Consider the following 26,449-nt stretch of genomic DNA (forward strand, 5'->3'; position numbering starts at 1 on the left):
ACATAATGTCTTCTGAAAGACTCAGTGTCTCCTTGTCTGCAGACCTTGGCAAATATCAGTTAAACGTGCATAAAGATGGATTTTTCAATGTTTGGCAGCAAGTGAGGAGAGGAGGAACCCCACTCCAAATAGTTCCAGTTTGGTAAAGTCAAACTGAACTTTACCAGTTTGACTGGGGCCTCATGTACAAAGACTGGCAGCCAGAGGAATCAGCCAGAGGAATGCCACTGGCCCCATCAAGGTACAGAACGAAATATTCACATCGCCTTGTTGATGGGCATGAGAAAGTATTAATGGCCTGGAAGGAAGGGGTGTACACACCATCCATCCATCCAGACAGACGTGTGTATTTTAATGTCTTAAAAATTTCAGCGCAATTCATCACATTTTTGTTATCTTCCATACAAAAACCCAGAGCAGGAACCTTGGTTTTGTGTTTCTTGTACACCCGTAAATCTGATGCACAAGCGACACCCACAAACAGTGATGGAAGAGCATTTCTGGATAAAACACAGCCATAAACGTCTGACCAATCACACATGACATCACACAGAGCTCTGTGTGAAAACATTCATCCACAGCGGCTCTCATTGACGGAATTGTGTGACGAAAAATGCGTCCTCTAGTTCACAGGTTCTCCTCTTCTCACCAGGCCCGGTCAAAAAGACAGAGCTGTGTGTGTGTGTGTGTGGTGTCATGTGATTGGTCAGGAGTGTGTGTTGTGTTTTACCCAGAAATGCACCCAGACAGCAACGTTGACATTTCACTTCAACGAGTTTCTAATCCAAATCCACGAGGAGAGTTTATCAGACATGATGAAGAATTATTTCTCTGATTCTTTACAGAATCCCTACAAAGACAAATGTCAAATAGCATTTTCATTCTTAGCCAACATTGTGTCCTCTGAATCATCTCAGCCGCTGTCAGGAAATAACCGCTCTCTGCAACGCATGATATACTCATCAGTAGGAGGCGCTGTCTCCAGGTGCTCTGTGCTGTGTATGAACGGTGTGTGGAATATAAACAGGCCGACTGTTCCACCCACTGATTTACTGCTGCCTGCTAACGCTAGCAGAAGACAAGACGAATGTTCTTCATGCCTCAACCTCATCTAGAAATGTCTGAGACTCCAATTCCTTCAAGTTCCTCTGCTTCCTGCATCTACTACTGTTGGCTGACAGATGCATACTTACACGCATTCACATATTTAATCATTTAGTGTTGTGCTTTCAGTTCCATATGGATTTATCAAAGAAATCTACATGAATTCATGTGTACACACAGCTTCCTACAGCTGACTCGTACAAAGAATTATTAGGGCCATTTGTAGATAGAAAAAAAGGAGGAGTCGATTTCTAACAAAAAAAAACAAACAACAAAAAACTCAGAAATGAGAAATTAGATTATTCTCAGAGATTTTCTAGAAAAAAACAAAGATATTTTTGAGCTCCAAAAGTCGGAAAATTTTGAGAGAAAAAACTCAAATGTTGAGTTTTTTCAACATTTGAAAAATGTTGAAATGTCTGAGATTGACATTTCTGTCGATCTCAGAAATGTTCTAGGTAAACATTCCAAAAGTCAAAATGTTGAGTTTCAAAAGTCTAAAGCTTTTAACGTTTCAAAATTTTCTGAGATTCAAACGTTGAACATTTTTAACTTTTGAAACTCAGAAATTTCCAGTGTTTTTCTAGAAAGTTTCTGAGATTCATTTCAAAATCTCTGAGTTTTTTGGAGCCAGTTTACTCATCTCTGTTTCTATCTGTAAAAACTCGGGTTGTTTGCGTTTCCCTCATGATTGAGCAGAAAATCCACACCAGCCTTTGTCCATGAGGCTCTGGAGGGGAGGAGAAGGGAAAACACCCTGGAGGCGTTTTAGGCCATGCTGAATGCAGAAGGAGATTGAATGAAAGTGCAGTGCAATGACAATGAAATATTTATCAAAAATGCTAAACTGTTCCTTAAAAATTGGTTAAAAATAAAAGAAGAAGAAAGCACTTGCTACGCTGCAGCTTGGTGGCGTGTTGACGTCGGAGAGCTCAGAGGAAGGAGGACAGGTTTGCTGCTGTGACGCTTCCTGTCACGTTGTAGACGTGCAGCTCCGGCTCAGGGCCGTAGTAAGGCAGGTAATGGGTCACGTCTGCCAACGTCTGCAGGATATCGTAGGTTACTGCAAACAGGAAGTACGTGGGCAGCAGCCAGGTGAGGCTGAACACACACTCCCCCACTGGCAAAGGGACGGCCAGGTGTCTGGAAACCAGGAGACAGAGAAGCGCCTGAATGCACCGCAGGGACACCTCACATGGCGCCTTGTGAGCAGGCGGCTCATCTGTTCAGGTACTCACTGGAATCGCTCTTCTCTGGACTCCCTCAGCATGATGAACACAAACAGGCCCACTTCAGTGTTGAGGGAAAACGAGACAACTTTGTCCAACATGACAACAAAACCCTGCAGTAGGAGGAGAACAGATTATTCTCACAAATCTACCATTACTCTGTGTGTCGGGGGGTGCAGGCGTGTGTGTGTGTGGTGTGTGTGTCATTTACCCTGGGATCACACACTGACACAATGAAAATGATCCCAAATCCAAGCAGGGAAAATCCGAGTTGGGCGAAACTGAGAAACAAAAAGACAAAAACAGAAAATGAATCGACTTTAAAACCCAAACAGTTTCTGCTTCACTTTTCCAACGTCTGTCTCTGTGTTACAACACTTCAGCTCGAGTAATGCTGATGATTCACTGCGGTGAAACAAAGTGATATAAGGCTGGATCAGGTTTTAACTGTCTCTCACAAAAAGCAAGATAATTCCTGGACAACAACACAATACTTGCATATAATTGAACAGATGAGCCTTCAGGCTTCAGTCAATTGTTCCCAGGATGAACCAAACTGCAGCAGCTCCATGACTCTCTTCCTTTGTCTTTCTACTCATGTAAAAACAGAAAGCACTGAGTTCCAGAGAGCCTCCAGTTAACTTGGATCATCTGTGCTTTCCCTCATTGTGTAAAGAGACAGTAATCATTTTGCATCTAAACTTCTGATTTTGAAGACAAATAAATCTTTGGTTATCAAGTTATCAAAAGTGAATTATTCCTGAACCGGCACAAGACTGCTATAACACAACAGAGGTTGTTTTTAGGCTACGATAAAGAGAATTTTGACTCTGACTTTTTGGAGCTTTCCTGGTTCTTAGATTGAACATGGACTCTCAGCTATCATCATTTCAAATCTCCACCAGACAAGCCGTCCTGTCTTACCTCCTGGCGGAGCAGCGCTGGTGTTTGCATGGTGAGTTTCTCTCCCAGGCTTCAGCCAGCCACTGCAGCCGGCTGCTCCACACAGAGCTCACCAGACCATCGACTGGAAGGAAGGAAACACGCTGTGAGAACCAAACCCAGCAAAACATTTTGCAGCTCAGAGCAACCCCAGCCGGTCTGCAGTCAGGGAACTGTCCCGTCTACTGACAGCCGAAATGTCCGGAGCCTCTTAGTGGCAGCAGAACTCACTGGTATGCTTCATGGCGGATCCCATCACCAGGAAGGACACGGTGACGCTGATGGCGATGAACACCTGGATCAGCTGGGCCACCCAGGAGTAGGCCCTGTAACGCTCATTAATGATCTACATGGAGGGGTGGAGGAGGTGGAGGAGGAGGTGGATGTCCAAATGACAATGAAGACCCGACAAGGGTCCAGATAGACAGCGTTTAGAAAATCACAGCTCATACAGTGAGTGACATATTAGCCTTAAAACGCTCACAGGTTCAAATATTCATGTTTCATAAAGACATGGAGTCTTCATCCAACATTCTAACATGGAGAGTTTTATCTTCTTCCACAACATCTCACCCCCAACCTGCTGATCTACTGTTTCACTATAAACCAGATGTATCGTAGTTTTCTCTTCTGTAAGGTCAGACTGGTTGTCATGTCAACAGATACTTCTGAGAGGTAGATCTCACCTGCTCCTTCGACGTCACCCTGAGCCACCTGACTGAAGTTGTCCATGCCAGGTGAGTCCAGGTGAAACACTCCATGTTTAGATCTACATGGTTCCTTCAGCAGCTCAGACTGTTGGATGTTCTTAGCTCTGCTTTAACCCCCTCCATCACCTGGTCTGCTGTGTTTGTTAGTCTTCATGATGTCGTTTGCTCTCACCGAAGTGGCTGAGATATTTCTTTTTATAAAGACCTGGCTGTAGCAAACCTCTGATGTCTGAACAGAACGACCACACTCTCTCCGAGGCCTCGCTCACACGCAGCCAGGAATTCAAAAAACAAATATGTCCTGAACATAGTTTAAAAAGATATTATCGTTTCAGACAAGCTAAACATAGGGATGTTAGCCAATCAGAATAATTCAAAACAACCACGACTTCCTGTTAGGCATTAAAGTTAATAAGACAAGACGATTTCTATTGGGAATTGTGCCAAAGGAAGTATGTGGATATACTGGCGCATTAGTTATCACAGAATGTGACATCAGGTCATGGACACACACAAATACACAGTTTTGTCAAATCTCCTCTGTGTCGGAGCTTTTATTAATAATTATTTTTAGTGATACTAAACAGAATTTTTGTGAGGACGGTAAGGCAACTAAACTAAACATGTATTAGTTTTCCCAGATTTCTGGCTCTGTGTGGACTGAGATTAAATCACAATCTTTTTAGTTTCCTGATTTCAACTGGTTTCACAAAATACACTTAGACATATCAGATTAAAAAGAGTCTTTTACAGTTTTCAGATTTGTACTCATATGAAATGTTGAAAATGTATTCTTCAATAAAGCACCGCCTCAGGTTGCTAACTAACTAAACTCCCAATAACCGTTGGGGTGTGAGAGGCACTGAAGGACAGCAGAGCTCTACATGTGGAAGCAGTGAGGGGAGAATATTGACTCCTTCCTTTCAGGTTGTGTGACCTGGAACTGGGACTAAATGAGCTGGCCGGCCCTGCAGCTCTCTGCTGCGTGTTTTTATTAGCACCACAGGCGGCTGTTTACCGAATGGAAGCATTGTTTTCTGGCTAATTGAATCCAAACACTGGTTGATCACATTTTTATTCCAGTTGACTTCATCCTTTATTATAATCCACGGGCCTCTTGGAGCGCCGGCTGCCAAAGCCTCTACAGCTTCTCATGTTATTCATTTAAGTTCGTCAGAAAAACACAGAGGAAAAAAAGTGGAGCATAAAGAAAAGCTAAACCTAGCATTAGTTTTATAGGTGTCTAAATTATTCTGAATTTATGGATCTTTACATCAGCTGACTAATGGGCATGCACATTTATGTACAAACACACTCACACACTAGAGTGTATTTCCTCCAGGCCTTCAGGGGCTGAACATGGGAAGATATGGAAAGGTTTCATAGTCACAGATGATAAAGACTGAGTTGTGTTGCTCAACCTAGCAACACTGTAGCAGCGTTGCTGTACTTGATAATGTAGCAATTGTCAAGTAAAGCAGACTTAGTGTCAACATGAGGATTTGTCTTAAGAGGCAATTTGTCAATATGTTTATGATTCATCTGATCAGGTTTAAACAATGTTGAATGAAGCTGAGCTCCTTCTACTGTGTAGTTCTAACTTTAATCAAAGCTCCCACCTTTTCACACATCTCAAAGTCCCTACAATTTATTGTTTAGCTTAAACTAAACATAGTTTTCATAGAAAAAGGTTAGCAAAATAAAATTTGGACTCATGTTCTAATTTCTTGATTTTATCATACATTGAAGATTCTTGAGAAGTCTCACCTTTGTCAATGGAATGGTAGCTATCTCTCCAGCCTTTTCAGACCTGAGGAGAAATCATACACACACACACACACACACACACACACACACACACACACACACACACACACACACACACACACACACACACACACACACACACACACACACACAGTTAATGTTGGTTGATCTGAAGAATACCAAAATATTTCTCACATCAGCAAAATGTTTAGCAATGCCAAGTCTAATCGTGTTGTGTTCATAGATTCTGTAAAGCATTTAACAATTCTGCCTGAGAAAACTGACACCGCTCAGAGAGACGGTAAGATAAAACATCCCATCTCCAACTTACAAGCCAGGAACAGCTTTAAATAAACAGGAACAGGGAAGTGGGTCAGGACAGAACTTCAAGTTTCCCTTCCTGTTCTTGTAGATGCTTGCACTTTGTGTTTTTTTCAAAAGGTGTTGGAATTAGATTTCTTTCAATGAAGGATCAAACTAATCCTGTGAAACTAAACAAAGCAGAAAGTGAAACACGAGGCTGGTTCTTGGCATGAAGCAATAAAACCTGGGTTGGAAACGTTCTGTTGTTTCTTTGAACACAGTTCAAACCACCCAGGTTACATTAAGTGTGGATAAAATATGACCTGGCAAATGTGAGAAAAACCCATAATCATTAAACCATAAATTGAACCACCATGACAGCCAAAAGAGGGTTTGTTGATCCAACATCCTGCCAGGCAGAGCAACTGTCTAGTCAAAGCAACAGCCATTTGTGACAAAGCTGCCAGATGGGCTGTTTGCGTATGGAGGAGGGCGTGTGTGTGTGTGTGTGTGTGTGTATACATCAGCAGACGTCCTTGTGTAACAATAAGGAGAGAATCACAGAACTAGAACTCATCCTTAGAATAATACTGTCAGAAGTTCTTTTTATGCTGTTTTCATAAAAAATAGCATCAAATGGACTGAATTCTTGAAGAGATTTCAGGGAAAGAAAGGAGCAGATAAAAATTTTGTAATTATGGTAAGTTCTCATCTTATTTGCTATAGTCTGAGCTAGTGGGATCACGTTACGTAGATATGATATCGGAGGGACCCCAAGGTTGAGCCTTGGGGAACCCTTCACGTGATTTCTGTCATCTGTGATGTAAAGTTACTAACAGGCCTGATTTCACACTAGAGTCACAAGCAGGAGGTTCTGTAACCCAGAATTCCTCTTCTATTCTTTGTATTTATCTCTTTAAAAACTCCTGCTTTCTGAAGCCCCGCCTTCAGGCAGTCATCACAGCATGGCTCCTCTATTAACCCTTTAACAATTTGACCAGAGTCTGATGAATTCAACAGATGAACTGCTCTACCAGGTATTTGCTAATTGCTGCTGGCTAGTCTGAAGGAGCTGAGTGGGGAAGGAATGCTGCTCTGTGAGGCAGAAGCTCTGGAGGTTGAAAACTGAAGCTCAGAGGAGGAGCTGCGTCTTGAAGGCGGAGCCAGGTCCACCAAGGCGTTCACCATGGCTGAATGGTTGCCATGGGAGATTAAGGGATTTCTCAAACATATGAAAGAATCAAGGCAACACTCCAGGTTTTTGATGAGTGAATAAGATTATAACATGACATAAAGCTCAAAAAAGTTGATTTTACATAATACTGTCCCTTTAACACACCAGAATACAATAATTTTAGGGTCTAGATGAGTGAATAGTTTTGGCAGCATAATGCAGCTGGTTCCTGGTGACACTGAGATCTGCTTTCAAACTTAGTTTATCTTTCCACGTCTCTATTAAAGGTCTGACCACATTTGTTCTTCTCCACTAGGAAGTTTGGCTCTCAGAGTAGAGAAACATCAGAAAGTGAAGGAATGGCCTAAATTATAAATGTGCTACCAACAGAAAATAAAGGGAACACACAGCGAGTTACTGATAAATCTACGAATCACTCCTTCCATTCTAAACTCTAATGCTATGGATTTGTCTGCAGCACAGCAGGTTTAAATAACAGAACTGAGACCTCCTCTGCAAAAGCAGAGAAGGACTCTAGAGGTTGTGATCACAGCTGCAGGATTCAACTGTGGGTAAAATCACTACTGAAGATTCTTTCCAGTTTAATATTTCTAATGGGGCCAGAGAGATCAGACTAACATCAGATGTCGGCGACGACCCAGGTAATCGACACATACAAGTAAATCACAGGAAATTTGTCCACAAAGTTATGCATAAAAAAACATAGTTGAATATTGATATGAAGAGTCAGAGGACAGTCAGTGCTGCCCTGATCTCATCGTCATGGAGCTTCTTTAGGAATGTGGATTGTGGACGCTAGCATTAGCACTGGGGACGTCCTCATTCAGAGCAGGTAGGGCTCTGTGGATCTGAGTCCTGCTTCTCCTCTTCCTCCTTCTTGGCCTTCAGTGAAATCATCTCTTGCTCTGTAGCTTTCATGTTCCACCACATTCAATTTCTGCCTGACCACATGCCCTCAAAATGTAATTTTTATGTGCCTTAACTCTCCAGTCGCCTCTGCCTTCTTCTCATCTGAGGTCAACTTCCCATCATTCTTGAGCTTTGCTTCTGCCAGACTAACTGACTTCCTGAAACATGTTCATTTCTTCAGTGTTTACTCATTCCAAGCAGTGTTACTTTTCCCGTCCACCTCCTTGTCCCTCCTCCTGCAACGGTAGCGCCTTTAGCTTACAAACAAAACTAAAAAGCTCTGAAATAAATGACTAGATCCAGCATGAAGGTTGCAGCACATTAGGATACATTAGTTTTCGCTGAGCAGATCCAGCAAACTGACAGCTGTACATTTGTTCTCATTTAGGCAATTCACAACGCGATTCCTTAAAATAACAATCGATTAACACAATCTTCTTGAAATTAATTGACTATGCCTGAATAACAAGATTCGGATTTAATGATGTTTGATATAAAATAATTAACATTTCAGACTGGTCTGATGCTCCGTAAATGGCTGCTTACTCCATACACTGTAACAAACCCAGGCTAATTAAATGTTAGTAAGTGTGACGATAATCAGTGTGATGTACTGGTGGCGTATTGAGGATGTGTTTGATGTGAAACGTGGTCCTTCTCAGAACCAGGCCATGCAGATTTCCTCATGGTCTGGTTCTCCAGGGTCAGGCTGAAGCGAACAGGCCACACTGGGGGCAACATCAGCATTTTAAATCAACCAAAACCAACAAGGCAGACAGTCCAGCCTGAACCCGACTCCAGCCGGGTCAACGCTACAAACGGAGCGACTCACAAAGAGCAGGAAGGAAACACACACAGCAACAAATGTACGCATTTATCTGCTTAGTGATTCATGAGAGTCGTATGCTGAAGGCTTATGAATACATTTTAATGAATGTGTCTCCACTCTTTAATATCTGCTGAAATAAACAAAAATTACTGCTCTGACAGTGGAGGAGTTTTGGCTCAATTCCCTTTACCAGATTTCTTATCCTCTTTTTGCTTCTGTTCTTTTTTTTTCTACCAAAGCCTTTCAGTCAAAATAAGGGGTGGGTTTTAAGTAGGCCATTCCAACACCTTGAATGGCCTACTCATTCAAGGTGAGTAGGCCACCTTGAATGAGGTGGCCTACTCATTCAAGGTGGCCACCTTGAATGAGTGGTGGCCACTCATTCAAGTGGCCACCACTTGAATGAGTGGCCACCTCATTCAAGTGGTGGCCACTTGAATGAGGTGGCCACCACCTCATTCTTCAGCTGAAGAATCAGCTGAGGAATCAGCTGAATCAGATTCAGCTGATTCAAACTACAGCTGAATCAGCTGTAGTTTGATTCAAACTACAGCTGACTGTAGATGGCTGTAGAGTCAGATGACTCCACATTTGACTCTAAAAGATTTTGGTAGACATGGGAGTTCATTCCTGAATCAACAGATGAAAGTTCTTGTGGCTGTAAGACGAGAGTTGCCTGCTGAATGCCTGTTAGCAATAAACTAACAACGTTGGTCAGACCCAGAGGTAACGTTAACGGAATATTTTTCATATTTGACCTGTTATTTTTTTAAACGACAGGAAAATTTGAAGCCTGTCGGTCATTGGACAGGTTATAATTCACACCCATGACTGGTTCACATGCGCAGACATTATAGACTTCACTCAAAGAGTTAATCGCAAAGGCAACTAAAATCAATCAATATAAAAAATCCTTTCTGAATTTCATCTCATGGACACTGAACTTAATGCCAGTTTAAAGGTGATGCAAAATCCACTTTTTTAGCTTTAATACAAACTTTTTTGTGTACTTTGAGTGTCCAAGAGTGCAAAAAATGTAAATTTATTTTCTCCTGGTGCTGCACAGATACCCCTTTTTTCTTTTTGGATTATATTTTTCAGTCTATTCATTTTTCTCTATTCCCTAAAACATTTTCTTGTCTCTGACTTTGCCACATTTGCTATGGAACTGCTAAACAAGGTCCTAACTTCTAGCTAAGTTTTGTGATCTGCAGCAATTTTGTAGTCCAAGTTCAGTTGTGCCAAAGTTTCAAGTAAGCAAGTCAACAAGTTTGGTTCTAGTGTATTAACACACAGGATTCCTTACATCGCCCCTCAGCATCGGGGCCTCTTCAAAGTGCATGGGGAACTTAAGGACGAGTGCTTTAGCGACTTGTGGAAGTACCAAGAGGGATTTTCCTAAACACTTTGTCTGATTGAGGATATAACTGTTCTGTATGTTTTGAATACAATTATTTGGCTTTGTTTTTGCCATTTTTGTCTTGGGGGGGGAAAAAAATGATCCAAATGCTTTCAGTGAAGTTCTTGATGACTCCTTAATTATGTCTAGGCTTTGTTGACTTCATTCATATTATGGTAGCATTAATGTTTTAATAGGTATCTGACATGCTGGGACACTACAGTTAAACTACGCTGCATATTGTAGGTAGGTGGTGTGTATAGAGAGGGTGTAAATACAGTAACAACACCATTTTGATGCATTCATTTGAATACATGCTTCTACAGGTTGGTCATCTTCATTCTCTGGGTCAGACTCTGGCTCTAACATGTAACATCTAATGGACAAGTCTTCTGTTGTTGACGTCTTTAATAAACTTTGGAATAAAATGTTTCTCTGCCAGTAGATAATTGTATTGCTGCTATCAGACTACAAAAATGGCTGAATGGGCTGGAGCGGACCGATCTGTGATCTGGAGGGGTGCGGGGCATGAACTCTCTCATTCACATTTAAAAAGACTGCAGCACAACGAGTTGCTCTAAAACAAGTTACTCTAAAAAACACCTCAGAACAGAGGTAAACCAAACCAGGGGTCTGTGGAGCTACAATAACTAGATATTCTGTGTAAAGTATTGCAGTTCTACTTCATATAAGTGAATGATTTAAAAGTGAAAAAGGTTTAAAGGCACTCTACATCTCCAAGCTACTGTTTTCCTAACTTCACTGCATTTCACTGTGATAGTTAAGTTCACCCTCCTGTACATCAGTCATCATGTGCCTCCCATTTGCTGTGTTGCCTAATGCTCATTCTTCTGTCACACTTTTTTGCATATTACTACAATTTGGACATGGAAATGACTGTAACTGAGCTACAAGCCTGGAAACAGACATATTAACATTTTATGAATACTTTAACCCCTCTTCTATGTGAATTAATACAACCCACACACCATTAATAACGGATTTCTGGTTCATTTTTTTTTTTGCTCGTTCCTCCATCTCCACATCTTCTTCAAATATTTCTTTTGACATTCCAGTCTTTTCTTTATACCTCTAATAATTAACACCCACTAGACATAACACACTTTGCACCATCTATTCTAATTTGATTATGCTCACCTCCACATCTTGATTCCTGACCTTCTCTGATGTCAAAAGCATTTTAATCAAGTTTGCTCTGCTAAATGTTAGGTCCCTCTACGGGAAGACTTATGTTAATGATTGGATTTTCCTCATAATTTAGACTCCTTTAGACTGATACCTGGAGCTAAAGAAAATGTACTCCAACTTCCAATGTGTGCTTGAATTTCAGTAATTTTCACTTCCCCAGGCTGAGTGGCAGTAGTCCTCGCTCTTACAGTGGGTTATAAAAAGAATCTCAAACACTCTCCTGGCTGTAGATTTAGCAGCTTAGGGGTTGCAAATTTAATTTAATTAGAATAAAGTTTACAGATTTGAGTAAATTTAAAGTTGAATTATTTTCCATTTAAATTCTTTTTCAATTCTCTTCATGATTTTAAACTCATCTCTCAGTTTTTTTAACTGGTCAAAATCACTGTTTAAAGCCATGTTGAATGCAAAGCTACACTGCATACTGTTCGGGTTCCCTTGCCTTTATACGCAGATGAACTTTAATTACATCTTATTCTTAAAGTAAAGGCTTCAGGGTGCTTAATAAAAGCTGAAAAATGAACTGCTGTGTGCAATTAAAGTATATAATGTGTTTCACTAAGTGGTGAAGTTCCTAACATTAATGGACTTTCCCATAATATGCTATTTTATTAAATAGGTTGTCAAAGAGAGCATATGTAAGGTTAAACACTGATGTTGGATGATTAGGTTGATGTCAGTACTCAAGTGCAGAGCAGACAAACTGCTCCATATTAAACACAAACACTCTTTAAGGACTTTGCTTTGTGCACCAGTGCTGGATGAAATGTTTGAGCTCCATCATACATTTTTAAATCATCACAGTATGATGAATCTGCACATTTTAGTTAAAATCATAAACTTGTTTTTGTTTTTGCTGTTCCTCATTGTCAAACTCACAGCTGAAGGGTTTCTGTATCTTATGTTTTCTCCTACATATTATGTTGTTTTTAAATGTTGTTTCAAAGGTCTGTATTATTATTATTATTATTATTATTATTATTATTATTTTTGTTGTTGTTGTTGTCATTTTTCCTTTCCTGACAGTTCCTGAACTGTCAGGAAAGAGCTGACATATTTCAAAATGTCTTTGTAACACCTGATTTCCTCAGTGTAATAAAATGACATCAGACTTATATAGGGCTTTGTGGGCTTTATGGGCTCCACACACTGGGAGTGATGTCACTCTGTTGTGTACAGATTCCTCAACACACTTCAGCAAACCTTCTCCATTTATGAATGGAGAGGCAAAGCATTATTGTTTATTTATTTATTTATTTATTTAATTCAACCTTTATTTCACCAGGAAAATTACATTGAGATTAAACATATTTTTTGCAAGAGAATCCTGGCAGCATTAACATTTAATAATCTTTACCAACTTAACACTACAGAAAAACCCACTAGATATTGCCGATGAAACATATTAGCATTTCAAAATTTCAACCAATAACCTTTACCCACCCAAATGTCAGAGCACTAAAACTGTTGCATGTCTAAACATTAACTGCTGATTGTGATGCAAACTACAAGGCTGCAGAATTCCCTGGACTCTCTTTCATCTTTGTTAATCCCCCCTCCTACCTCATCTAAACAGTGTTAAAAGCTCATAACTGTTTCAAAAGAGTCAACAGATGAAGTGAAACAAGGTTAAAGGAAAAGGATTTATGGAGGTATAAACAACAATGTGCTCTGAGCAGATGTTTTGTTTTTCCTGGGTTACTAATTTACAGAAATCCACAAGAGGGCAATGTTGTTCCACTCAAACCCTGTCGGGCAGAGAGGAAGACATACCTTTCATTGAAGGTGTCTGAGCCATATGGGTCACAGTCACAGTGGTTTTTTGGGGGGGGTTTCTAAAAGATGAACAATGAACAGTGATGGGTTGAAGGGGGAAAGAGGGTGGAGAATAACAGAAATAAAAATTCATGCCAAACAATCAGAATAAAATGATTTTTCTGCAAATCAGCGTAATAAAAGAGGCTTTAATGGAAAAGGAAGGCCTGAGCCAGGGAACCGTTGCAATCCAAAGATACTCTGAAATAATTACATATTCTGCTCAAGAGCTGTTAATTGCACATATTCACAGCTTTCTGCTGATGTATCATCACTGTCACTCTTGCCCATCAGCGATATAGAATCACCCAGAGTCAGAAGCACAAATGGAAATCTGCTGCAGCCTTTTTCTGATCTCAGAATGGCTGTTGACAATATAAAGCCATAAAAGGAGCATTATGCTCAGAAATGTTTTCTGACAAAGTGTTATTCTGTTTTTTTTACAATAGGAATGGCTCCCTTCACATGCTATGATTCTGCACCACTGTACCTTGCCGTCTCTCAGTGCAGCACAAAAATTTTCAAATCAAGAAGAAAAGAGTAAGTGGACCTTATGGGGGGCGAATTGACTGTCAGCCTCTATTTTCATTAATATATCATCGAGAAATTCTCGCAGAGGATCAGTTTTGAATCAGAAAGTTGGGCATCCAGCTACGGCAAACCGGCCTTGATGAACAAGGCTCTGAACACTGGAGACCAACTCTACTGCCTCAGTTTGACTCAGTATTTCTGAGGGCCATAATACACTTGGAGGCTTATTTCAGAACTAACACAGAAAGGTCACAGGGATTCTGTCAAATTAAGTTGGACAGTTTTTTTTCTAGACAGAATGTTAAAATACAGAGGCTTACAACATTAAAGTCTATAGTTAGGTTTGCACATGGAATCAACCTCTTTTACTCTAATGCACCTAAATAAATCTGGTGCACTAATTCTATTCCACGATCCAGCATCTTAGTACACAGATGACAGATGTAATGTAATCTCAGTATAAATGTAGATGGGACCGTCTGGTTGCAGAGAAACAAGCTCAGAGTTCCCTTTAGTCGTTATCAGTTAAAATTTTCACGAAAGTAATATCTTCATTTTTGTGGCGTATTTGTATTTTGTATCTTATTTTGAAGGGATATGTAAACGTTACCATAACGACCACAGTCAGAGCATTAGCAGTGGTCGAGATGAGATGAGAGGAGTAGAACTGGTGAGTTTTAGGTCTGCTTCACACAGCACGATTTAAGGATTGTCGGCCGATTTCCCAAACCTCAGTGACCACAGAGCCGATAAAAGTCCAACAGGTTCGATCGGTTCGTGAGTCCAGCCACACGGCAGGAGCAACACACCACAGAACCGATTCCACATGAAAATCCCGATTCCAGGAGAAAATCCAGTAAAACCCCAACATACCAAACGTGAATTTAGGATAATCAAACACGGATGACGATGTAGAAGCAGCAGTGATAGTTTGTGGACTAATTTTAAGCGATAAAAAAGAAAAGGTGTTTGATAAAAGACGGAGGGAGAAGCCGCTCTATTTGCTGCACTATGATTCGGAGGTGAGTTATGTTAGTGTGTAGTTAACATTTTTAACTGAATAACCATAACCACATATAATAAACATGTATAAAAATGACCTTTACATATAATAATAAACATTTCCACATATCACCTCTGATGTCCACCGGACTCTCAGTTGCCACGTCAACGGTTTGAGATTTTCCTCCGTTCTTACATCACCGCGCTTTCTGATTGGCTACCTGTCAGATTCAACAGGCTGTGTTCTCGCTCCCAGTCAGTAAAAACCCCACAGGCTGAGATAATCAGGCCAAGACAAGTAACACACCACACACTGCAGGATGTTGTAAGATTGTCGTAAAGGGAAAATCGAAGCCAAAAAAAAAAAGGCTTTAGTGGGAACACCAACATGCAGAAGAATTATCTGAGTTTGTTAAGTTCAATGTGAAAACAAAAAGTGGATTGTTGGTCACTGATATAACTGATCATTTGCCAGTGTTCACTATGTTGGATATTAGTAATCAGTTAAACTTAAATATGACAAAGTAAATTACTAATTTAGTTAGAGTAAAATCACCTGAAGCTGTGGAAGAATGAAAGTACAATTATTAAATTATAATTGGCAAAATGTTTATGTTGATGATGTTAATGAGTCATATAATATGTTTTTGGAAATATTTGTAAGAATTTACAATCATTATTGTCCCTTAAATATTATAAACAAACATCCAAAAATAGATTGACTCCCTGGATGACAAAGAGTTTAGAGAAGGCATGTACAAAGAAAAACAAGTTATATAGGGATTTCATTAAGTGCTCAATTCAGGAAAAGAAGAAAAATATAAAATATATAAATTTATAAATAAAAATAAAGAAACTTTGAAAGAAAATCATTATCCAAATTAAATATAAATAATTCTGTAATAGAAGATTATTCAGTAATTTCAAAATACATATAACGTTTTTATAGAGATCTTTATAAAAATGATAACTGCATAGATAGCACAGATGTATTAAACTCTTTGGCAGAAGTGAACAAAGCTAATGACTCTTTAAAAGAAATACTCTGCATTGAGGAGATAAAATGGAGCATCAGTAAAATTAAATCTAACAAGTCACCAGGAAATGATGGTTTGACATCAGAATTTTATCACAAATTCTCAGCTGAAACTTCTGAATTTCTTCTCGCCGTTTGTAATGAATCCATTAACAATGAAGAACTACCCCGTCAATGAAACGGAGTCTTATCACTTTGATCCCTAAACCAAATAAAGACCATTTAATAAAAGATAATTGGCATGGCATCACTCTATTAAATAATGACTATGACATTTTGACCTCCACCATGTTTCAGTTACTTGATTATTTATTTTGCATAATGTTGTTAATTCCCACTATGAGTTGATGACAAATGCTAAGATTAGCAGGATAACCTCTGATTTTCAAGTTCGGTCCAGGGTATCCGGGTAGATTTCATTGCTTGATGTCTGGGTTTTTATTGTTTTTTATTCTTGCCAAACGCGAATCCTTATATGTCTGGTGCGATGCTTTTCTCCTGCTGGAGCTGCTGCCTAGTGGCTGGTTCAAACAGAACACAGTGGGCTGTGGGTTAGTGTAGCTAGACAAACTGGAAATAAATTTCCTGTTATTCCTGTCGCAACAAACAGGTGGTGTTGCACAACATGACGGTACATATGTGTTTCTGTGTGTGACGAAGGAGCCACATCTTGTTGCTAACTTGGACACAAAAACTATAGATGGCTGGAGAGTTCATCTATTAAAGTGACTGAAGATGAATTCATAAACTGAAACAGGAGTATAGATATTCTTTTTTTTTGGGTGTCTTTGTGGACCTACTGCTTTATTATTAAATTGAATATAATTTCAGGTTTTTGTATAATTTTTTCCAGGATGACTGTGAGCTATTATTGTTATAGGTTAGTTACAAGTATAGAAAAGTAAATGTTAGGGATGCACAAATTTGAAAATTTGGGGCAATATTGATATACAATATTAATACTGCTGTATTAACCAATATTTTGTCAACTGACACTCACATTGGAGGATATTTTCGTCTTGTTTTTTAAATTTGACACACTGGCTGAATACCACGGTGTGCTAATTTCTTCCCTCCAACACCAATTCTAGCTGATCTTGTTTTCCTACTGCTAAACCGGCCATAGGGTTCCTTTTCCTTGTATACTGAGCAGACACCGCCCCTGAGCAGTGTGTCTGTTGAATTATGCGCTGCATAGCCTTTGAATTTATTGTGCCCCCTGCTGAATCTCCTGCTGCGAGACACATCAGGGCAGAATTATAAAAGCAAAGAGCAACCAGAAAAAAAACAGGGTTCGGCAGTGGAAAAAATGATACTTTGCTTTGTGTTAGCCTATCATTTTATCCTGAGGTCGTTTTAGTTCCATGAATGTTCTTCACATGCTTTTTCACTTTAATTCTACTATAGTTTGTGTTGCCCATGGTAACAGCAGTGCTTGTTGCATTATGAATTTTGAAAATAAAATGCTGAACCTGTCATTTTAGGACTGGTGAGCAATAGGGATTAGAAACTTCCCACAGGACTAATGGGCAGTTTGGCATGTGCAGAGGTGTATTTTATTAGCTTCCTGCTTACAGTTGAGTATGATTTCATTAAAAACAGTGGATAACTATGTTTGAAAAGCGCTGCCCTCTGACGTAGCAACGCTGCAGATTTATCATCACCTCTTCAGATCACTGCGGAAATTTAATGAGAAGAGGGAAAAGCTTTTCTATGTGGAATACAGTTGATGGAAAACAAATTAGATCTGTAAAAAAGTTCCAGTAGGTTTTGTAAGTAAAGGAAAAAAGTTTTCATTTGACTGTTGATAGGCAGTTACTAAAGCTATTGATATGGAAGGGTTACTGTAACTTTCAGAGACTAGTCATTTCATGCTGTACTTTCACAACATAATGACAGTTTTAACATCCATCCGTCCGTCCGTCCGTCCGTCCGTCCGTCCATCCGTCCACCCACCCACCCACCCATCCATCCATCCATCCATCCATCCATCCTTTTCCGCTTATCCGGGGTCGGGTCGCTGCTTCAGAAGGGAGGCCCACACTTCGATCTCCCCGGCCACTTCTTCCAGCTCTTCAGGGGGAATCCCAAGGCGTTCCCAGGCCAGCCGAGAGACATAGTCCCTCCAGCGTGTCCTGGGTCTTCCCTGGGGCCTCCTTCCATTGGGACGTGCCCGGAACACCTCACCAGGGAGGCATCTTGTCCAGGAGGCATCTTAACCAGATGCCCGAGCCACCTCAACTGGCTCCTCTCGATATGAAGGAGCAGCGGCTCTACTCTGAGTCCCTCCTGGATGACTGAGCTTCTCATCCTATCTCTAAGGGAGAGCCCAGACACCCTGCGAAGAAAACCCATTTCGGCAGCTTGTATCCGCGATCTCGTTCTTTCGGTCATGACCCAAAGCTCATGACCATAGATGAGGGTGGGAACATAGATCGATCGGTAAATAGAGAGCTTCGCTTTTGGCTCAGCTCTCTCTTCACCACAACGGACCGGTACAGCGCCCGCTTGACGGCAGACGCTGCGCCAATCCGCCTGTCGATCTCCCGCTCCCTTCTTCCCTCATTCATGAACAAGATCCCGAGATACTTGAACTCCTCCACTTGGGGCAGGACATCCCCCCCAACCCGGAGAAGGCACTGTATCCTTTTCCGGCTCAATACCATGGCCTCAGATTTGGAGGAACTGATCGCCATCCCAGCCGCTTCACATACAGCTGCGAACCCGAGGGACACGGTCGAACGCCTTCTCCAAGTCCACAAAACACATGTAGACCAGTTGGGCAAACTCCCATGCACCCTCCAGGACCCTGCCGAGGGTGTAGAGCTGGTCCAGTGTTCCACGACCAGGACGAAAACCACACTGCTCTTCCTGAATCCGAGGTTCGACTATCTGATGGACCCTCGTCTCCAGGACCCCTGAATAGAACTTGCCAGGGAGACCTAAGAGTGTGACCCCTCTATAATTGGAGCACACCCTCCGGTCCCCTTTTTTGAACAGGGGGACCACCACCCCAGTCTGCCAATCCACAATCCAGGGGAACTGCCCCATATGTCCATGCGATATTGCAGATACCGCGTCAACCAACACAACCCTACAACATCCAGAGCTTTAAGGAACTCCGGGCGGATCTCATCCACCCCCGGGGCCCGGCCACCGAGGAGCTTATTAATCACCTCGGCGACCTCGTCCCCAGAGATTGGAGAGCCCAACCCAGAGTCCCCAGACTCAGCTTCCTCGATGGAAGGCATGTTGGTGGGATTGAGGAGGTCTTCGAAGTATTCTGCCCACCGGCCGACAACATCCCGAGTAGAGATCAGCAGCACACCATCCCCATTATAAACAGTGTTGGTGCTGCACTGCTTCCCCCTCCTGAGACGCCGGATGGTGGACCAGAATTGCCTCGAAGCCGTATGGAAGTCTTTCTCCATAGCCTCTCCAAATTCCTCCCACGCCCGAGTTTTTGCCTCAGCAACCACCCGAGCCCCATGCCGCTTCGCCCGCAGATACCCATCAGCTGCTTCCAGAGTCCCACAGACCAAAAAGGCCCGATAGGACTCCTTCTTCAGCCTGACAGCATCCCTCACTTGAAGGTGTACACCAACGGGTTCGAGGGTTGCCACCACGACATGCACCGACAACCTTGCGGCCACAGCTCAGATGACCCGCCTCGACAATGGAGGCATGGAACATGGTTCACTCAGACTCAATGCCTCCCACCTCCCCCAGAACGTGTTTGAAGTTTTGCCGGAGATGGGAGTTAAAGCTCCGTCTCACAGAGGATTCGGCCCGTAAGCACAGACAACAGTCAGGACCTGTACCCCCACCCGTAGGCGGAGGGAGGCTACACTCTCATTCACCGGGGTAAACCCCAAAGTACAGGCGCCGAGATGGGGAGCAACAAGTGTGCCCACTCCTGGCTGATGCCTTTCACCTTGGGCAACTCCAGAGTGGAAGTATGTCAAGTCCCTCTCAAGGAGACTGGTTCCAGAACCAGAGCCATGCGTCGAGGTGAGACCGACTATTTCTAGCCGGAACCTCTCAACCTCACACACTAGCTCCAGGTCTTTCCCCACCAGAGAGGTGACATTCGATGTCCCAAGAGCCAGCTTCTGCAACCGAGGATCGGACCGCCAGGGTCCCCTCCATCGACCGCCACCCATCTCGCAATGCACCTGACCCCTTTGGCCCCTCTCACAGGTGGTGGGCCCATGGGAGGGGGGACCCATGTTTCCTCTTCGGGCTAAGCTTGGCCGGGCTCCATGGGAAAAAGCCCGGCCACCAGACGCTCGCCGTCGTGCCCCCCCTCCAGGCCTGGCTCCAGAGTGGGGCCCCGGTGACCCACGTCCGGGCGAGGGAACACCAAGTCCAATGTTTTTACTCATCATTGGGGTCTTCGGGCTGCGCGTTGTCTTGTCCCTCAAAATAACCGCCACAGTACTTCTTGTCTTCTACTGACTGCTGGCGAACACCGTGACCGTCAAGCGCGCTAAGCAGGAACGAACCATTTCATGAAGATCCAGGGGGGGGGGTTCAGGGCAAATATTGATGTGTGTTTTTTGGTCTGGGAGTGGTAACATTAAATTTTTATTGCTAAAAACAATCTTAGAAAACACAAAATGATAATTTTGTAATTGACAGGGCCCCATTTTTTTTTATTGCTATGAACAAAAAATAAGTAAATAAATTGTGGAGGGCCCCCTGTTGGTCAGGGGCCCTTAGAATTGTCCTAGCCCCCCCCCCCTCCCCTCCTCCTAGGCTGTCTGCTTCAGCATTTAATCTTTTGCCATCCACAAAGAAACTCAGTTGAAGCAATGCTGTAAGTTACGTTTTATTATAAGATACATACTGCTTAAAATGTGTCTGACATTATTTTTGTTAAAATACTAACATTTAATTATTGTGACTGGTGTTTTCATCTGACTGCTTATGGTACATTTCAGTTAACTGTAGAGCTCCTAATTAGGTTAAATTTATGTACTCTAAGGTTTGTTTAGACACGGAACTAAGTTTGTATTGTTTTGTGTTTATTCTGTCTGCAGTTTTCACCGCAGCACGTGTGAACAAGGAAGTCAACAGTAAATGGTCAACCTTACTTCTCATCTCCCTCTCATCATTTGCTGTGGTTTAACTCAGTGTTTAGCCAGAGTTGTTACACCCTTAATGAGAACACTACAATATTACATCACAAAACTGCAATCTTGAATTGTAGGTGACATCCAAGAACATTTATTCATTCAAGAATTCAAAGATTCAAGAGTATTGAGAAAAAAAATGAATGAAAACTCTGAGACCTGAAAGGAGATAGCAACACACTTGGGTAACTTAATTCAAGTTATCCAAAAAGTAAGAGGCAGTTTGGATAAACTGAGCATGACGTTCAATGACAACAATTTACTTAGAAAAATTGAAGAGCTGAATATTCAACTTAATGATACCAATTTGAAAGTCACCAGGATAAGATTAGAACTTCCTGAAGCAAGGGAGGTCATGCAAAATATACAATAGCTGGACGACCAGCTGAAAAACTAACAAAAGGAGGTGAAGGAAATGAAGAGATTACTTCGCCAGCAGCCATGTAAGATGTCTCTATTAAAAGGTTTTGTTGCAGGCATCAGAACATGTTTAGGTGTAGGCCTTATAATTGTGGGAGGGACATGCCTATTGAAAACCTATGCTTAATAGACTTTAATAATCTCATTTTGCGCATAAGGTCCTGGAGGAGAGCAGTAGATCTGGGGAGTTGGAGTTAACACTTACTCCTCCAATGAGACGTTGGAGATCAGCAGGGGGTGGGCTGAAGATGGAGGAGCAGGGGGGCTGCTGGAGGTGGGCAAGGTTGTTGTGTCAGTGGCCATCCTCCTCTGTGGTGACGACGTCTGTGGGACGATCTCCAGCACTGCCCAGCACCTGGTAAACACAAACACACACACCCCCACACGCACAGAAAGTTACTGAATGATTAAAACGTGTGTTGCATACATAAATGAGTCATGAACTTGCGTGTTTAGCCAAACACAGTGAAGATCTTTGGAACTTGGAATTTTGTGAAATATCATTTGATTGGCTCTGACTGGTTATACTGAAAAAATGCATTTTTTCCCCCAAAGCGTTATGCATGTTTTGTAAAATTTTGGTGCATTAATACATGAGCATTAGATATCTACAGATATATTGCAACCGTTGACTGGAAAAGTGAATATGACTTATAAGTGTCAGTGAAATAATTTATTTCTTGGAAAAAAAATATGTTTAGGATAATGTGTTTTAAGTTGGTTGGTTCACGTTTTGAGATTTGTGTAAAATGATTGCATTTTATTTCGTGTCGAACTATTTTTTGTTGAAATATAGTATAGTATAGTATAGACTACAGTTATACTATAGTCTGAGCTTATAACTTGATGCCAAGTTATAGTCCATGATCAATACATAAAGTAATAAAAAGTCACATTGAACATCATATCTTAGTGCAAATATACAGATTCTTTACAAATATTTCAAAATTAGCAATTAGCACAAAATGTGATTTTGATTACAAAATCCACAAAAGCAATCATAAAATCCTGGAAGGACTGCTATTTATTGATATATTAACAGTTTAATGGGTTTTACCAATACATTTTGGCACAACAGGCCCTTTTATAACTCAAATTTGTGATATGGCCCAAAATGAAACTGAGTTTGACACCCCTGCTCTACGGTCACTGGTGCAATTTAACCCAAAAGTCAACACTAAGACTTTCATGGAAATATTAAAAACTCCCAGTTTTAAACACAGTGTCTGACATTCAAGGTCTTGAAGTGTTAAGCAGATGTCATTTTGGCTTTAAACCTGCAAAGAAGAGCTTTTTTTTATTTTATCTTTATTGATTCTCAAAGAAGCATCATTTACATGACCTTAGGCCTCTACATCACAAAACTAACTTCAATATTTGAAATAAGGTGGACAAGTAGACCATTATACATTATAACTGTCAAAACAAAAATGCAACTTCACTTCCCTGAGAAAGATTATAAAGCACAGAGTGTAAAAGAAGAAACAAAAGGAAAGAAAAAATTAAGTTTGAAGTGTAAAAAGCAAACCACAAAAAAAGAATATATTAACAAAAAAAACAGTATTAAATAATTATGAAGTATGTCTATCATAGGAGTGGATTATCGAGGAGATTTCATCAAGTTTGGTCTCTAAAAATGAAATCAGATCTTTTACGTTTTACATAGTCTACCCAAATCTGCCAATCTTGAGATTAGGAGGCTGTTATTTTTTCCATTTTATACATGTTAAATGTTATGTCGATCCAGTCGTCTAAAGTTGGTTTGTCTTGTGATAACCATTTTCTTGTAATGTTTTTCTTACTTGCTATTAATAAAATAGTCATCAGATATTTGTTTCTTTTTTAAACTTCTTGAGAAATTATGCCAAAATACATAAGTTTGATCTCCAAAAGAATCCGGTATCCGGCTGATTATAAAACACCAGATTGTGTTTAAATGAAAACGTACTGTATTGAAAAAAACATTATGAAGCAATAATTCACACAGAAACAAGCTGACCAATCAGCATTCAAGGGGATGGTGCTCGCTGAACTACATCAAATCTAAAAGTAGTTCCTTCCCAGAGGCACACAGACAAGTCAAAACCATACAGAGCCATTGCAGGAATTCTAAAAAATAGCTAAAGAAATTTTTAAGTATTATGTTAACATCAATATATATATATAATAAAATAAAATACCAATCTGTCACAAAAACTCAATGATAAGTAGCCTGCAGGATAATCACTTTTTTAAAATATACTCTCGGTCCTTATAAAGTTAATACTGCCAGCTTTTTGTCTTAATGTCTTCAGTGTCAATTTACTTACCTAAAAATATTTTTCATTAAAATGTCTTACATATTCGAAGAGAACACATGCAAACTCCACACAGATTCCAACCCAGGACCTTCATTCCACAAGGCAACTGTAGCTGCATTTCTATTGGCCATGAAATTGTGCAAATTAAAATTGCGAAAATACATTTGCTTTAAGAAAAAAAACACCAATTTTGAAAAAAACCTTCCTTTTTTGATAAAACGTTTTGGAGCCAGGATTAAATGGTTTTTCAGCTGTGTGAAATTGGTGTGTTTTGTAAACACAATGCTGAACTGTGGCTGAAATATGAATATACTGTATATCATGTTCACATCTGCCGCCTCCATGATTTTTAATGACATGTTAGGCAAATAAACTAATTCACATGGGATTTTAATTGCATATCTTATTTAAGGAAACACAGTAACTCCCAAATTGTGTTGTTTTATTTTGACATCAGCAAAATATCAATTAAACATTTGAAATGGAGACGTGCCTAGTGTTAAGAACTACACCAGTTTACAACTTTTCCGTTGAAAACACAAAGTTTCTCTCGGACTAATGAGGAAAAAAAACACCAGAGTTTGTTGGCTGGCTACATCACCTCAATAATGCACAAGGTAAGATGAAGCTTCCAGCGCAAGGAGCAACATGCCTACTGAGTAACATGGAGGGGGTTCAGTTTTGTTTTTCTGCATCTGCCAGGTGGAACCTTGAATCTGTGTCGGGCAAAAAGGAGCGATAATACTAACGGGTGAAACACACTGATCAGTGTGGAGAAATGTAGCTTCCTTCCAGTCACTTCATGATCGTCCAGCAAGATAATAACATATAATAGCTAAAAGCAAACAAGAATGGCTGTGAAAAAAAAACAGAAACAAAAATCTTGGACCTGCATGAGCCTACATACTAATCCTGCTCAACATCTATGGAAACACAGAATACACCAGAGACAGCATGAGTAGTTTGCTCAGGAAGGCCGGGTCAAGCTGCCTGCTGGGAAATGGAGTACAGAGGTCGCTAGTTGGTGGTGATTGCTGCAGAAGGTCCTGCCACAAAATAACAAGTTACAGAAACCATCGTTTTTCTCTTTCATTAAATATTCAGCTGAATTAATGTTGAAACAAAAAAGAAATTTATGTTAAAATATTTCAACTATTAAGTTTCAAGTTATTTTAGATAGTCGTACCACCAAATCTGTCTGCATCTGCATCAGTATTCTGAAATAAACACAACCCACTGAAACAAGAACCAAACTTTCTCATTCTGAGGTGGAATATTGTCTTGAGGGATCGCTCATGAATTATCATTTGCTTTACAACAACGAGAACTCAGGCATCCCTAACAGCTGCTAATGTCAGTAACGTTCAGACTCCTGTACCGACATCACACTGCAGGCATGCAGCAGTAACCATTAAATGTTAACAGATCTGGGTTGTATTTTATGAAAGATGATGTTTGACCGGAAGGTCAAACCAAACACCCCAGAGGGGATTTTCGCTCCTGTTTTTATGGCTTTTTAAGTTTGTTGAAAATCAGAATGATAATCCTTCAGGATACAACAGGCCTTTGAAAGTTTTCTTGGTGACAATAAAAAAACCCAGACTGAGAAGCTGAGTTTGAATCAGAAATTCTTCACTCAGAAGCAAAGGGCATAAAGGCCACAGACTGTAGGAAGAGAGAGGAAGGTGGGAGATGTGGGAGGGAAGGGGGGAGGAACAAGTGAGCTTTCTCCTCTCTGCAGCTGTTGGTTGAGTCGGCAGTGCAGCTCTGAGAGATTTATCCTTTCATTTGTTGTGGCTTCGCTCGAATGCACCCAACAACACACCATTTCTATTTTATTCTACTAGTCTTTCACTCTGCAGGGTGGCTCAACAGAATTATGTCCCCAACGATAATTATCAATCAAAATTATGTTCTGAAAAATGGAGGCAGAGGAAATTGCTTACCAGGACGTCAAGCTAGAAAAGAACCCCAAAAGAAGAAGTGTGAATGGAGAGAGGGAGCAAGAAAGAGAAAGAGAGAGATGGAAGCGGAAGGGATTTGCATCTGTGCTGGATCAAGGACTCTGATTCCAGTCAATTCAGAACAAATGCTCACAGATGTCAAACTTTTTACAGAGTTCAACCTAGATTGGAATGAAGAAGCATGTTTACGCAAATTTCTAGTTCAGTTTGCATCAAATATTTCAGACATTATCTATTATTATTATTAGACCTATCGTTAAATACCAAACAGTCAGAGGATTAACCTTTTTCAGTGAAAAGAGTTATGGTAATCAATTGTGCCATATTAATGATTTCATTTTTGTTTTTAAGGCCATCATTGAGAGAAAATTTTAAAATTCTACTTTTTATACCAGCAATGGTTCTCACTCATAAAACAGAAATCTGAGAAGTTGTCAGTGAAACATTTTCTGACTATGAAAATATAGGTGAATAGATCTAAAATCCTCATCAGACAGTTTTAGCAGAGCCTGACAGGGAAGTACACAGATAATTCTTCAGTAATATTAAAATGGAACACACTGCAGCAAACACACACTGGTAGCTTCACACAAGCATATGACTGGAACCTTAAAAACTTATTACTTCAAATTCCCATTCATGTTCTATTA

At 40.7% G+C, this 26,449-nt stretch overlaps 1 protein-coding gene across 1 annotated transcript in view; it reads right to left on the minus strand.

The window, feature by feature from the left end:
• Positions 1–1,604: 1,604 nt before the first annotated feature.
• Positions 1,605–26,449, minus strand: part of LOC114150576 (uncharacterized) — a 65,147-nt gene continuing 40,302 nt past the window's right edge. Inside the window, exons 12-18 of the mRNA XM_028027062.1 lie at positions 21,741–21,890; positions 5,753–5,795; positions 3,507–3,621; positions 3,258–3,360; positions 2,545–2,614; positions 2,343–2,446; positions 1,605–2,247 (exon numbers count right to left, since the gene is read on the minus strand). Coding sequence (XP_027882863.1) covers positions 2,037–2,247; positions 2,343–2,446; positions 2,545–2,614; positions 3,258–3,360; positions 3,507–3,621; positions 5,753–5,795; positions 21,741–21,890 — 796 coding nt within the window. The 3' untranslated portion in view covers positions 1,605–2,036. The remainder of the gene's footprint in view (positions 2,248–2,342; positions 2,447–2,544; positions 2,615–3,257; positions 3,361–3,506; positions 3,622–5,752; positions 5,796–21,740; positions 21,891–26,449) is intronic.

This window comes from Xiphophorus couchianus, chromosome 9 (genome assembly GCF_001444195.1).
Source record: "Xiphophorus couchianus chromosome 9, X_couchianus-1.0, whole genome shotgun sequence".
Taxonomy (NCBI): Eukaryota; Metazoa; Chordata; class Actinopteri; order Cyprinodontiformes; family Poeciliidae; genus Xiphophorus; species Xiphophorus couchianus.